The 13,352-nt window shown below is 44.8% G+C and overlaps 1 protein-coding gene across 1 annotated transcript in view; it reads left to right on the top strand.

Moving 5' to 3' along the window:
* The window catches only part of ABLIM3 (actin binding LIM protein family member 3), a 156,020-nt gene that overhangs the window by 105,225 nt on the left and 37,443 nt on the right, over window positions 1-13,352 (top strand). Inside the window, exons 9-10 of the mRNA XM_082622791.1 lie at window positions 8,602-8,660; window positions 10,876-10,947. Coding sequence (XP_082478917.1) covers window positions 8,602-8,660; window positions 10,876-10,947 — 131 coding nt within the window. The remainder of the gene's footprint in view (window positions 1-8,601; window positions 8,661-10,875; window positions 10,948-13,352) is intronic.

The following is a 13,352-nucleotide window of genomic DNA, read 5'->3' as shown; positions in this document are numbered from 1 at the left end:
AGAGGCTTTGCCGAGGAAGGGAAATTGCAAGCCAAGACCTTGACATTGAGTAGGAGGTGGGAGGATGAGGAGGGGAGGGAAAAGTGTGGAGGCAGAGAGAACAGCAGGTGCGAAGGCCCACAGGGCAGGAAGCATTAACGTGGTGGAGAAACCGAGGCAGGCGCACATACCCGCTGCCCAGAGAGCAAGCGTTCTCCACAGGGGCCTCAAGAATATTAGAGGGGAGGACGAACGTGAAGATGCCAAGTGCCCCACAAAGCGACGTGCACACAAGAGAGCGTGTTAGGAAGCCTGCAAATCTTATAAAACCAGTCTTGTCATTCCCGTGGCCGGACATACTATGTTACTGGCAACCAGCCTCAGGAGGTTCTTTTGGTCAGTTTGTTTGTGTTTTAATTGCTATGTAATGGCTTTCTGATGGGCTCTAATTGGGAGAAGTCTGACATCTGTCTGGATAAGAATTTCTGGGGCCCCAGGAGACAGGAGCAAGTTTTCTTTTATTTGTTTCAAGTTCTGTTGTGCAGTCTTTTAACTGTTTTTGTAAAGATGCCAGATTTCTAATCTGTTTGTTGTCCAAACCCTTCATTTGGGCTTCACCAGGAAATTAGGTCACTGATTTTATGCAGCAAAATATTAACCAAAATGCTGCAGGTTAAGGGCAAAACTTAAACAAATATCACAAAGGTTACAGTTGCTGGATCTGTGGGAGTTTTTCTAAACCCAAAATGTGGTTTGTGAGATAGATTTTGCTCTTGTTCTAAATATGCCTGTACCTGGGAAAAAGGAAAGGTAGGCTTTTTTCTCTCCTTCTGTCTACCCTAAATGCACTCCTATTCTGCGGACCTGAGACAGAGAATAACACTGGAAACATAGGATTTAAGCTGTATGTTTTCAAATAAGTCTCTGCTCTCATTTGTATATTCAATTAAAACCACCAGGCAGGAAATTATTTATGAGATCCTAGGACAAATCTTGCTGCTAAGGAAAAGTATTATAACAAATTGTAGGTTCTGATAATAATAATAATAAATGCCATCCGCTGATATTTGCTGAGCGTTTACTATGTGCCAAGCACTTTACTTTTAAATGCAGTATCTCATTTTATCCTCACAACCCTGTGAACTAAAAGCCATTCATAGACAGGTTATATCCCTGAGCCAAGGTTAGCTAGCCTGTCTTGCTTGGTGTGTTAAAGGCAATTTTTTCCATTTATTATCAGGATTCTTAGCCTGTGGTTCATAATTGCCCTTCTGAATTTGATGAATCCCCTGGCATTGCTTGCCAGATTTTGCATATGGTGTGTTTCTCTAAGGACAGGGTCTGTAGCTTTTATCAACTTTTCAGAGCTGTCCATGGCCCAAAATAAAGTGAAAAGCTTTAGTTCTGGGTTAATGCAAAATCCAGAACAGAGCCCTGAAAGCTTCTTTGATAATTACACCAAACCCTTCTCTTGTATAACTGACTCTATTTCAGATCATATATTTTTTTTCTTCAGTTTAGATGATATAAGGTCCTGGTACCAGGAGGTGTGTCTTTCTGGCTCAGCTGGAGAAGCCATTGGTATTTAGCTGAGGCCTCATTTCCCTCTGACAAGTACCTCATAAGCTGAGCTGATAGATGTTCAAGAGAGGTGCCGCCCATCATTATGGACTGTGGACACCAGCCCTCAGTCATCATCTCCACATCTCATCAAACCACACTTTAAGAGGCACTAACGTAATATTGGTTGCTATAATTTAGTAGCTTAACATTGTTATTTTAAATTGGATCTCTCTACTGACAGCTTAGGTTGTAGGAGTTATGCTTAAAAACTTTAAATCTTATGTTTCCCCAATCCTGCTACATAATTTTAGACTCTTCAAACATAGCCTGTTAACTGAACTAAACTGACATTTCCTCAAGTCTGAGTCTTCGAAGCATATTTCATTTTAAACAGAGTGCATTTTAATTCTCGATGAGCTGCAAATTTGTTTTAGATTTTTAGGGTTACCAAACATCTTGAATCATACAGAAAATATTACAGCATAGTGGCTTAAGGTTTGTATGTAGATAGTCTGTTCCCAACTTGCTCCTCATGCCACAAACTCAAGACAGCGTGGCGATTTTCTCACCGGTTACATGTCACATCTACTTCACCAGCCAATTTGTCCATGTTGGTCAGAATTAGGTCCAGAGTAGCAGTTTCCCTGGTTGCTTCCTCTGTTTTCTGGGAAACAAAATTGCCTGCCGGGCAAGTCAGGAACGTGTCAGATGCTCAGGTGTTAGCTCAGTGAGATGTTTTATTGGTCTGGACTTTTTAGGTGGCAGGAACTCAACTCAAGCAACGTTAGGTAAAAGGGGACTGATGAGCTCGCAGAACTTAGGAGAGTCCAGGAGCAGCACAGCCGGGTTGAGGGGCCCGCGGGGACAGCAAGTGGGTCTTCTCCCTGTTGCTTTTTGTACGTGGCCTCATGCTCTCCTGGTCCAGACTGACTGCCTCCCTGTCAGGGGAAGGAGGGCACGGCCAGCTCCCGGGCACCGTGGGCACAGTGAAGTCCCAAAGAGACTCCAAGGAGCCTGACTTTGGCTGCATGTCCACACCCAGGCCAGGGCAGGGAGACAGCGATGGGCGAGCAAGCAAAACGTCTAAGCTCCCCGAACCCCAGTTTCCCTCTCTGAAAACAGTGATAACCATAGGCCCTATGTCAGCGGGCTCTTGTGAGGACTGAATGAGCAAATGGCATGGGAAAGGTTTAGCATAGAGCCTGGCACCACCAGCTTCACCAGTGCCAGCTCGTGATAAACACCCAGTCGTGCAGAAATGGCCATTCCCCCTGAGCCATGACTAATAAATGCTGGTTACTGTCAATATTACCATCATTATTAATAACACTTAGCACAGGGCTCAGCATATGTTATTGATCATTATTATTTTTTACTCAATTACCATTGTTATAAAGTACATAGCATAAGGCCTGGCACAGACACTCTCTAAATATTAGTTATAATCATAACAATAAGAATAATACGATTACTCAGTGCCTGACACAGATGAAGCACTCAATACATTTGAATTACGGTCCTAACTGTTATTAGTAGTATCCTGTGAATTACTGGGCATCTCGGGACTGCCATTCTCTTTTGCTTGTCCTGCCTGATATCCTCCATGGTAACCAGCATCACAGTAGCCAAGCACTTTCCTCCCTTAAGCTCTTTATTAAGCTTCAAGCCCACTTGATCACGTCAGGTCCAGGCAAACCGGTCTTTTCCACTTCTCCCATGGTGCCTCATCCCTGGGCACCAGCCCAACCTTCCAGGAGGGTGCGCCGGCAGCTAAGCCCAGCTTCTGCTCAGTGACTCCACCTGCCCAGCCAGCCCTCTGCTTGCTGCATGCCCCTCGCTCAGCCAGCCGCCAGCTCTGGGAGTAGGAGAGTAAACGCCACCCACCACCTTCAAGTCTCTCCATTACTCCTTTCCCCTCACCCAAACTAGATCCTGGCAAACAGGGGGTTTTGGTAGGGGACAGGAGATAATAACAACAGCTACACTTACATAGTGCCTGTTCTTGGCAGACACTATTCCCAGTGCTCTACGTATATTAACTCATGAATCCGCACAACAAATGTACAAGGCAGGTACTGTAATCATCCCATCTTCTAGATGGGAAAATTGAGGCACAGAGAGGTAACTGACTTGCTCTAGACGATGCCGCTAGTAAACGATGTAACCAGGATTGGAACTTCTTAAGAATATTACATTAAATAATGCATAAATTACCTTATATATGGTGAAGATTTCCCAGTGGCCAAGATTGTAGCAATGATATTGTTGTTATTACATGTCAAATTCAACAAAAGGGCTCACTCTTCTCCTCCTGCTGAGATTGGAACACTTAGTAACAAGTGAAGAGAAGAGTGCCCCATGGTTCACAGAAGTGGTCCCCCTAATGATGGGGGTGGGGAGGAATTTTTTTAATTGAGGTAATATTCACATAAAATCAACCATTTTAGAGTAGTGAACACTTCAGTAGCTTTTAGTACATTCACAATGCTCTGCAACCACCACCTCTATCTAGTTCTGAAATATTTTGATCACCCCAAAAGGAAACCCATAGCCATTAAGCAGTTGCTCCCCATTCCCCTCCCCTGAGCCCCTGGCAGCCACAAATCTGCTTTCTGTCTCAAGACAGAATATTTTGGGTATTTCATAAAGATGTGGCCTTTTGTGTCTATCTTCTTTCACTTAGCATAATGTTTTCCAGATTCATCCACATTGTACCATGTGTCAGTGTTTCCTTCCTTTTTACAGTTGAATAATATTCCATTATACGGATACACCACACTTGTTTATTCGAGTGCAGATTTTAAAGGAGCCTTTCCAAGGTCCTAGCAAGGCTGTGTCACAAAGATAGTGCTTCTAACATAAAGGCAGAACTCAGAAACCTCACCCTGTTATGATCAAGAGAAATCCAGAGAAGAAACCTAACAATCTGGCTGGGATCAGAAGCTGAAAACTCAATGCCTACTTAAACGAGCGAGAAAGGCCAGGAGGCAGACAGCAGGGAGGGTCCCTGGCCACCTTCAGGGTCTGAAAACATTCATCTTCAAAAATACTTCAAAACAAAAAAACACTGCGTTGGCCAAACAGAACCTTTGGGTGGGCCGGTTTCAGTCCCTGCTGTGTCTGTAAGCCTGGCTGGGCTTCTGGAAGACTGTGGCACCAGCTCCAGCTTTGGTATTATAATCTCCACTAATGCAAAAAAAAAAAAAAAAAAAAAAAGGTGTTAGCAAATTGAATTTACAGGCCTGGCAGAGAGGTGGGTGGGTCCCCAAACCTTAAATAATCCACCGTGTTACAGGTATGGGGTATGCTGTAACCAGTCAGAGAGAGAAGGCTGAATGCTGACTCCGCTAAGGATTAAAAACAGCCTTAATGCCTGGCTGAGGGACAGTTTTGGAGATCTAGGTTTCTATCTCTGAGTCAGCTGATACAGAAATAGCTAATCCTTCACTTCCATCACATTTACAGGAGGTTTTAACTGCAGAATCTGAAATTGTGGGTGATAGTCTCAGAGGATGAGCACGTAACTCGTGGAATCAGGAGTCTAACAAGCAAAAAGTGTTGAATTCTTCCAAGTTAAAGAGTTCTGTCTTGTAACATTGGTTTCTTTATCCCATGACATTCCAGGGGAACAGATTCAGAGTATTAACTGGAATTTAGCCCTGTGGTTCTCCAATTTAGAGTCATAAATCACCTGGGGAGTTTGTTAAACCTGCAGATTCCCAGGCCCCACCTCTAGGAGATTGACTTCAGGGGCTCTTGGGGGATGAGGCTGGAGGCAGGAATCTGCATTTTACCAGGCTGCTGGACAGGTGGTCCGCAGGTCTCATTGTAACAAACCCCAATCCAGTAACTATTCTTATAGGCACTCAATCTGGAATTGTAGCTGTCCAATCAGAATCTAGATTATACTCGTTGTCCAAATCTCTGAGTCCAGCTTAGAGAGTGCAATTGGCCTAAAATAGGATATCACGTTTCTTTAGTTTATTCATTAACTCAATGAGTATTTATTTAGAATCTGCAGTCCCTGCAGGTATATCTGTAGATAAAACAAGTGTGAACCCTGCCCCTTATTATTGAACCTAGATTCTGGTCAAGATTGTTGGATAGGGCCTAAAAAATTATTCTTTTCTACATAGAAGAGCCTGTTAAGTTGGAAACAGAATCCAAGGGTTTGGAGGGTTAGTAAATGTCCGTTAGTGTAATACCACATGATGTGTCTCCTCAGCAATATCCCAGCTGAGCATTTATCTACCCAATGTGTGCTTAAATACTTCCAGGGGCAGGTAGCTCACTTTCAGAATGAACCCATTCAGTCTTCAGATGTTAAAATTTCCTTCTCTGAAACTTCTGCCCTTAATTCCTTTTCTTCTCAATTTTTAAAAATCTTTTAATTCATTTTTATACAGTTTTGAAAAGTTACTTTCCATTTACAGTTATTACAAAATATTGGCTATACTCCCCATGTTGTACAATACATCCTTGATCCTATCTTACACCCAAAACTTTGTACTTCCCACTCCCCTGCCCTTAATCTTTGTTCTACTTTATAAGACATGATGAGCAAGTTAATCTCTCTTCCCACAGAGAGGCATTAAAATATTCAAAACCCCTTTTCCCCATTCTGTTATGTCTTCTCTTCTCCATGGAGAAGACCCTGCCTTAGGGCCTAATTTTGAGTCGCCTCTCCATCCTGATTACCATTGTCCTGTGGGTGCATATCAGTCTGTCTCTTTTTCTAAAATACAAAGATGGGATCCAACCAGTCACTCATTCATTTCTGAATCAGGTAGTGCTTTCGGATGAGAGCTATTGACTGATGACATGTGCAGACCCTAATCTTACAGGGGTCTTCATGAACAAATCGTCTTGTCTTACCTTCATTTATCTAAGTTTATTGCTAACCTCCAACAAATCCTTTCCCTCTTTAATTTAAATGATATACTGCCAAAACCCAAACTTCTGATTTTTTAAAATTTCTAATTAATTATAGTTTCTTTCTCCCTTTTGATCCCTCCCCCGCCCATCCACCCCCCACACACACTTATAAAAACCTGCTTTCCAGTATGCAGAATGCTGAAGCCATCTGTGGTTTCAGCCTTATTTCAGAACAGATACGTCAATGGCATGGAGAGACCATCTGGTCTGATGCCCTCGCTTTACACACCGTTTCCCCCTCTGAGAACCTCTGTCTGACCTTTGATCTTCCATGTGCCTCTTTCACTTAATCTCACAACCTTCTGAGGCATCTGTGTCCACCTCATCCATTTCCTACAGTGACCTGTAACATGTGCTTCCTGCCAGAGCCACTGCAATAAACAGCTTCTGGTGGATTCAGCAGCAACTCGGAGAGGACCAGAAATGCTCTCCCTAATAATTCCCGAAGCTAGGATCCCAACCCCACCACTTGGTAGTGGACACACCCTAAGATTGCCGGATCAAGCTGCAGACCCAGAGTCCCTCTACTGGGCTGTGAGAGCCATTGCACTTTACATTAGAAGGAAGTAATCTCATACAGAACCAATTAGGAACACCCAAGAACATCAGCAAACAAGAATCAGAGAGCCCCATCCCACAAGTGACAAAACTGGCCCTAGAATTAGATTTTTTTTTTTTTTTTTTTGCATTACATGGGCTTCTCACTGTTGTGGCCTCTCCTGTTGCGGAGCACAGGCTCCGGACGCGCAGGCTCAGCGGCCATGGCTCATGGGCCCAGCCGCTCCGCGGCATGTGGGATCTTCCCGGACCGGGGCACGAACCCGTGTCCCCTGCATCGGCAGGCGGACTCTCAACCACTGCGCCACCAGGGAAGCCCAGAATTTTTAAGATATAATCTCCCAGACCATCCAAAGCCCACCTCGTTGTTATTCAGATGAAGAAACTGGGCCGGAGCAGAGCCCCAGCAGGGCTCCTTACTTTGGGCCCCTCCTCTCAGCACCATGTTTTTAGGCCTCATTGTTCAACCTTACACCACCCCCCTGTCACTTAGCCAGTATCCAGTCCTAGGGGTTCCAGGCAACAAACCATAATGGAAAAGATATCCTAAAAACGAAGTCAGACAAACAAATGCCATCTGGGTGCTCAGGAATCTAGCCATTTGCTGGCTCCTTTCCTTTTAGGGTTGATTACAAGAGCAGTGGCACCAGAGGGATAATATGTTCCTATTTTTCCCTCTAATCCAGGACACCTGTCCTTTCTTTGGGGAATGTGTAATATTTGGGGCTTCTCCTCAACACGTGACCAGCCACCTGTTGCTCATGCCTTTCCAAATTGGCCTCTCCGATTTGGGGCTGGCCAACTGGACCCCCATCCACAATAGAATGTGGGCAGCCGAATATGCTAAGTTTGAAGAGTCTGGAGTCTCTTAGAAATTAGCAGGTCAGGATAGTGCTCTCTAGCAGAATATACATCATGACACCCCCTCCCCTTAAATGTGATAGCTCTGGTAGACTGTCGTAAGTCTTGGAAGAGAAAGGAAGGCTGGAGTTCACCGCAGTCTGTCACTTTATTTCACCTCCACTGCCATTCATTCATTCATTCATTCATTGACCACCTGCTCTGTGTCACTCACTGCCAATCGTCCACTCATGGAATCATCCCACAAACATGTACGGGGCCTCTGCTGAGAGCAAAGCCCCATGCTGGATGCCATGGGAGACCCAGCAATGAAGAAAGCTCAGCTCCCACCCAGAAGGAGCTCTTAATTTAGTGGGAGTGATAAATCCACAAGCTACTATGTTTTAAGGCCGTATGTGCTGGGAATGATACGAAGAACGATGGATCATAGAGGAGAGAGAAGTCACTCCCAGCTGGCAGGTAAGAAGGGTCACAGGGTGTCATGTGAGAGGTGGACCTCGAGGAAGGGCAGGGTTTGGACAGGCAGAGTGCACGGGTGGTCGAATCGATGTGGCGGCAGAGATCTGAAAACCAGGGGGTCCTCCTGGCTGCTGTGCAGGGCACATGCCCTGCCAGGGGAGTAAACGGAGGTGGAGGATGGAGAGAGACCCCAAATTCTAGTAGGCATGAAAGGTCTGAGGTTTTGTTATTTTCCTGGCCCCTTAGGCTCTGAGGTTTGGCACCCCATCTGCAAACAGGCAGCCCGGGCAGAGAAGAAGTTAAAGGTAAGCAAGCTGGTGGTGATACCAAACCAGCTACTTCTAGCTGCAGGCTGGGGGCACTGTGCTTTACTAGAGAGTCATTCCTTAGTGTGTACACTTTCAAATGTGTGCCTGTATCCTTGGATTTCTTTAATAGTAACATCCACCTCATGGGGTTTTTGAAGGGATTAAGACGTTGAATGTGAGAGCACTTTGAAAACGGTAAAGCACTGTATGAATGTGAGTTTTCAGTGTTTCTGGGGTGAGGCTATACCCTTCCCATTACTTACCAAGATGGTGACCTCTCTGAGGCACGTAGGCCATGGTTTTTCCCCAGCTGAAGGTCATTAATAACAGTGGTTAAAATTGTCACAGAAATTGACAGTTTGCAAGGCATCTTCACAGCCACCGTCTGATTTGATTTAACACCATTGGGCAGGTGGGTTAGGAATTGTGTCTTTGCTTTGCTTGTGAGAAAACCAAGGCCTTAAAGAGGGCGGTGACTTGCCCACAGTAATGCAGCCAGGCAGAAGCACAGCCAGCGTCCCCAGGCACACGCTAGAGCAGCTGAGGTCCTGTGTCCCTCTGAATGACTGTGCTCTGACAAGTACTAGGAAGTCCTGTGAATCTGAGTTCTTGATCCAAGGACTGCAGGAGGGGTGGGGCACAGCTCCTGAGTCTTCGATGGTATGGAGGGGAGACCTGGGTTGTGTGTTGGGGTGTCTCTACACTCTGGCCCCCAGATATCAACTTGGCCCTTGGGACGCTATTAAAGTTACCTGCTAGAATCTCAACTAAAAACACGTGTACAGTTTCTGACCAGCTGGTTAAACATTATCCCCTTTGCCATCTCATCTGTTTCATTTGTGAAAGAGCTGGTCTATTGATGCATATTTTTTTTTGAGCTGTGAGTTTTTTCCCCTGTTTCTTCCAAGGCCTCTCCCTTTTAAGGTATAAGAAAACCTTATTGTCCTTTTCTTCCACAGTTTCCTTCTCTTTGTTGGCATTTCTCAAATTTCAGTTATCCCTCTACAACCCCGATGCTTTTTGCTGTATCTGTGTATCACCCGTATTATTATATGCTTCATTTTTTTCTTTACATCAACTCACTACTTTTTACTTAATCAAACTTATTTTAAAATAAAACTTTATATCACCCAGTGGAAAACCAGTATTATTTTTTATAAATAGAAGGTTAACCCTAAAGTAAATTCATTGAAAATGAAATATTTCTTAACAGTAACTCTTAGAAATTCTAGCTAAATCATGTTACCTGAACTTTCTTTATTTAAAAAAAAAGGAGGGAGGGGGGTGAGGTGTGGAAGGTGGAATTAGCAATTGTTATTGAAATGTATTAGGACCAAATTAAGACTTCCTCCTTGATCTAACCAAGAGGACTGAAATAGAATTTTACATTTTATTCTCTCACTCTGTGACTCAGTATTATCAAATTTTCTGCCAAAATTCATCTCCCCAGAGCCACACTAGTTCGCAATCTACAGTTTGGGAGACAGTGCTATATAGTGCAACTTAGAATGCTTTAAATTGCAGGATGAGAGGTCTGGAAGGGAATGTAGCAGTCCTTGAGACCAGCCCCTGCATTTCACAGATCAGGAATTCAGGATCCCTAAAATCGCATAGTTTACCAGTGGTCCTTGATTTCCAATCTGTTTACTTTTTTAACCACATCACGCTCTTAGATGCAGCAAGATAAACTTTGTGCTGTTCTGTTAAAGGAGCCATTAGTCCATCATTGCCATTGTCCAGAGAAAGATTTTGTAAGTTTCTCACTTAGGTTGATGTCATTTTGCAATGGATACACTATAAAAAGAATCAGTATGTTGTGCAATTACATGACGTTTAACCTACCTTTATGTTTTGTATAAACAAACTGCTAAGGAATGATGATAACCAGTTTTATTCATTTAAAGTAAATACATTATTGACTGGGATAAGCCAAAATGAAGAGTTTTATGAGTAGCTTCCTATCTAAGAGGCCAATTAAAATATGTTAAAAAAAATCCTGTTCAACAGCATAAAGTCCTGTGCATTTCCAATTTCATTCACAAGCAGATATTGATTAAAAAGGCAGAAAATAAAGAGACAGAAACAGCCAGAGAGTGCTTCTAGCAGTATTGCTAATGTTCCCCGAAGAACTGCGTTCTTATAGCCCCATCTCCCCCCTCCCCACAAGGCTGGAGATGCCGTCTCTCACCCTCTGTCTTCATCTCTCCCACAGCATAGGCGGACGTCTGAAACTTCCATCTCACCCCCTGGATCTAGCATCGGGTCACCCAACCGAGTCATCTGCGTATGTATCACTTTTCAGCCACTGAACAGCCTTGCTCATCCCCAGGCCTGTTAATTAAAGAGTCTCTAAGGACAGCCAAAGACAGCAGTCAGGTTTCCATCCAGCCAATATCTAGTGTGTGCCTGTCATGTGCTAGACTCCGTGCTAGGTCCTGAGGATGCAGTCGGGGACAGGTTAAGACACAGACCCTCACAGAACCCACAGCCTTGTAAATAGTTACAGGGATAACATCAAGTTCAGTAGAAGCTCTGAAACCAATATGATGTGCCTCTTCCCCCTGAGTCCTTGAGACCAGGGCAAAGTGAAATTTGGGTCAGAGTGGTGTTTGGAGTGGGTCTTGGGTGGGATGTTGATGTGGAGATAGTGGCGTGTGATAAAGAGGCAGACAGGAGGAAGAAGCCATATGAATGTGGAAACATGACTATAAAGGGTTTGCTGCAAACATAAAGAAGAGCTTTCTAGTCATGTGAGAAGTCCAGGGATGGAGCAAACTACGCGCATGTATCTGAGTTCCCAGCCCCAGAAGCATTCAAACACAGAGACACTCCTCATTTGCAGGGATGTGGCAGAACGGACAAGAGTTGAGTCAGATGACCTCACAGGTCCCTTGGATATGTAATTTATTCATTCATTCATTAAGCAAATGCATGCTGAATGTCTCCTCTGGGCTAAGTGCTGGGCTCTGGCGAGCTGCACCCGCCTGATGCCTGTCCTCATGACATTGACCCCATAAGTCCATGGATAATCAGATGCCATTCTAATAAGTGCTAGGGAGAAAAGGTGCAGGGTGCTCTGATGATGCTGCAGATGGACAGAGGGACCTGACAGTCTAGGACCAGTTGGGAGAAGAGTCCTGAGGAAGAAACAGTTAAGCCCACGCCTGAGAGATAAACAGAAATTAGGTAACGGAGGTGAGGAAGGCAGAGCCGGAGAGGACTGCAGTGAGCAGGGGAGGGGCCTGGCAGTCAGCAAACCTTTGCAGCCTTTCTCATGTCAAAGGGCCATGAAGACCAGAAAGGAGGGAAGTGGTCCAGAGCAGGAAACCCACTCCTCATGAGAAGCTCTAGAGACAGTCCCCAAACAAGCCAGCCCTGAGTAGGCCCTGCCCACCATTACTTGATCGTTTTTTCACTCCAGATCCACATTCAGTTTCATCCTTGATCCCTGGATAATGCCCATTGATGAGACTATTTCCTTTCCTTTCTTCCTCTGTTCAAATGAAAAAAAGACCTAAGAGTTATCATTGACTGCAGCTTCAACATGGGTCAGCACGGCCATGTGGCTCCCACAAAAGATAAGAGACTTTGATCACAGGCTGTCCTCCTTGAAGATTCCAGTCCAGAACAAGAGAGATGATAGCTCCCCTGGTGCTGTGAATGGGGCCAGACCACAGTAGGATTAATGAGCTTAGTTTCAGGGCCTACAGGGTGAGAAGGTTACTGACAAAAGTGAGCATGTCTCCAGAAGAGCGTTACCAGACACACACAGCTGCATAGAATGCCACTACCCGCTAGCTGGCCTCCCTGTGCTTCCGGGAAGCCGCCTTAAATTTTGTGAAATAAGTTAGGCCCAGATGACATTCACCCTGGCATTCTGGAGGAAGCTCGTAGAGTTGCCCCTGTGAGAAGCAGCCCTGCTACAGATGAACAGCAGCAGCTGGAGACACCTGCCATTGTGCCCTTCAAATGGGGGCTTATCCACTGAGACCAGTTACCCCTGGCATATCCCAGCATTGGCCTGTGTCTCCCCTCCTGTATTCTCCTGCTCCCACCTCCAGCTGCTCTGGGGAATGACTGCCCTTGTCATGTGAGCCATGTTTTAAGTTAGACCATTCCACACATGGTTTCCAAATTCAGGGAAGAATCCATCCAACCACTTTTGGGACATTTAGTAACAGGCAGAGAGATCCAGTATTGGTTCAGTGTTCATAAATATGGAGGTTTGGTATTAAAATAGAATGATCAGTGAACCTGGAGGGGGCAAGTTCTTTCAAACTTTGCTCCACTCCCCACTGACTGCTGGAATCATCTCCAGCCCAATGTGTCCTCTTCCTTCCTTCCTGGCTAATTATGTTAGGATGCCTCTGTTCCATCCCTATGCCTCCAGACCTAAGGCTCATTTATAACCCAGTAAACAAGGAAGTATAGGAAGAAATATAAATTTAGTATTTTTGAGGTTTGGAGTAAAGTGCCCAGATAAATATTGACAAGTTTGTAAGATGCCAAGAGCTCTCAAGGTCAAAATCTAACATCCCATGATAAAAGGCAGCAGTTAATTCAGCAAGTGGACTCTCCTAATAAGGTTCCCTCTACCCACACCCCGCCAAATTGGTACAGTTGTGGGTGTCTGGCCTGGGCAGTCTCTGGCAGAAATGAGATGGCACACCTCAAAGGGTTTAAGTGTGG

The sequence above is a fragment of the Mesoplodon mirus genome, assembly GCF_964341445.2.
Source record: "Mesoplodon mirus genome assembly, chromosome: 5".
In the NCBI taxonomy this organism is placed as follows: Eukaryota; Metazoa; Chordata; class Mammalia; order Artiodactyla; family Ziphiidae; genus Mesoplodon; species Mesoplodon mirus.
This window is presented reverse-complemented; position numbering and strand designations above follow the sequence as displayed.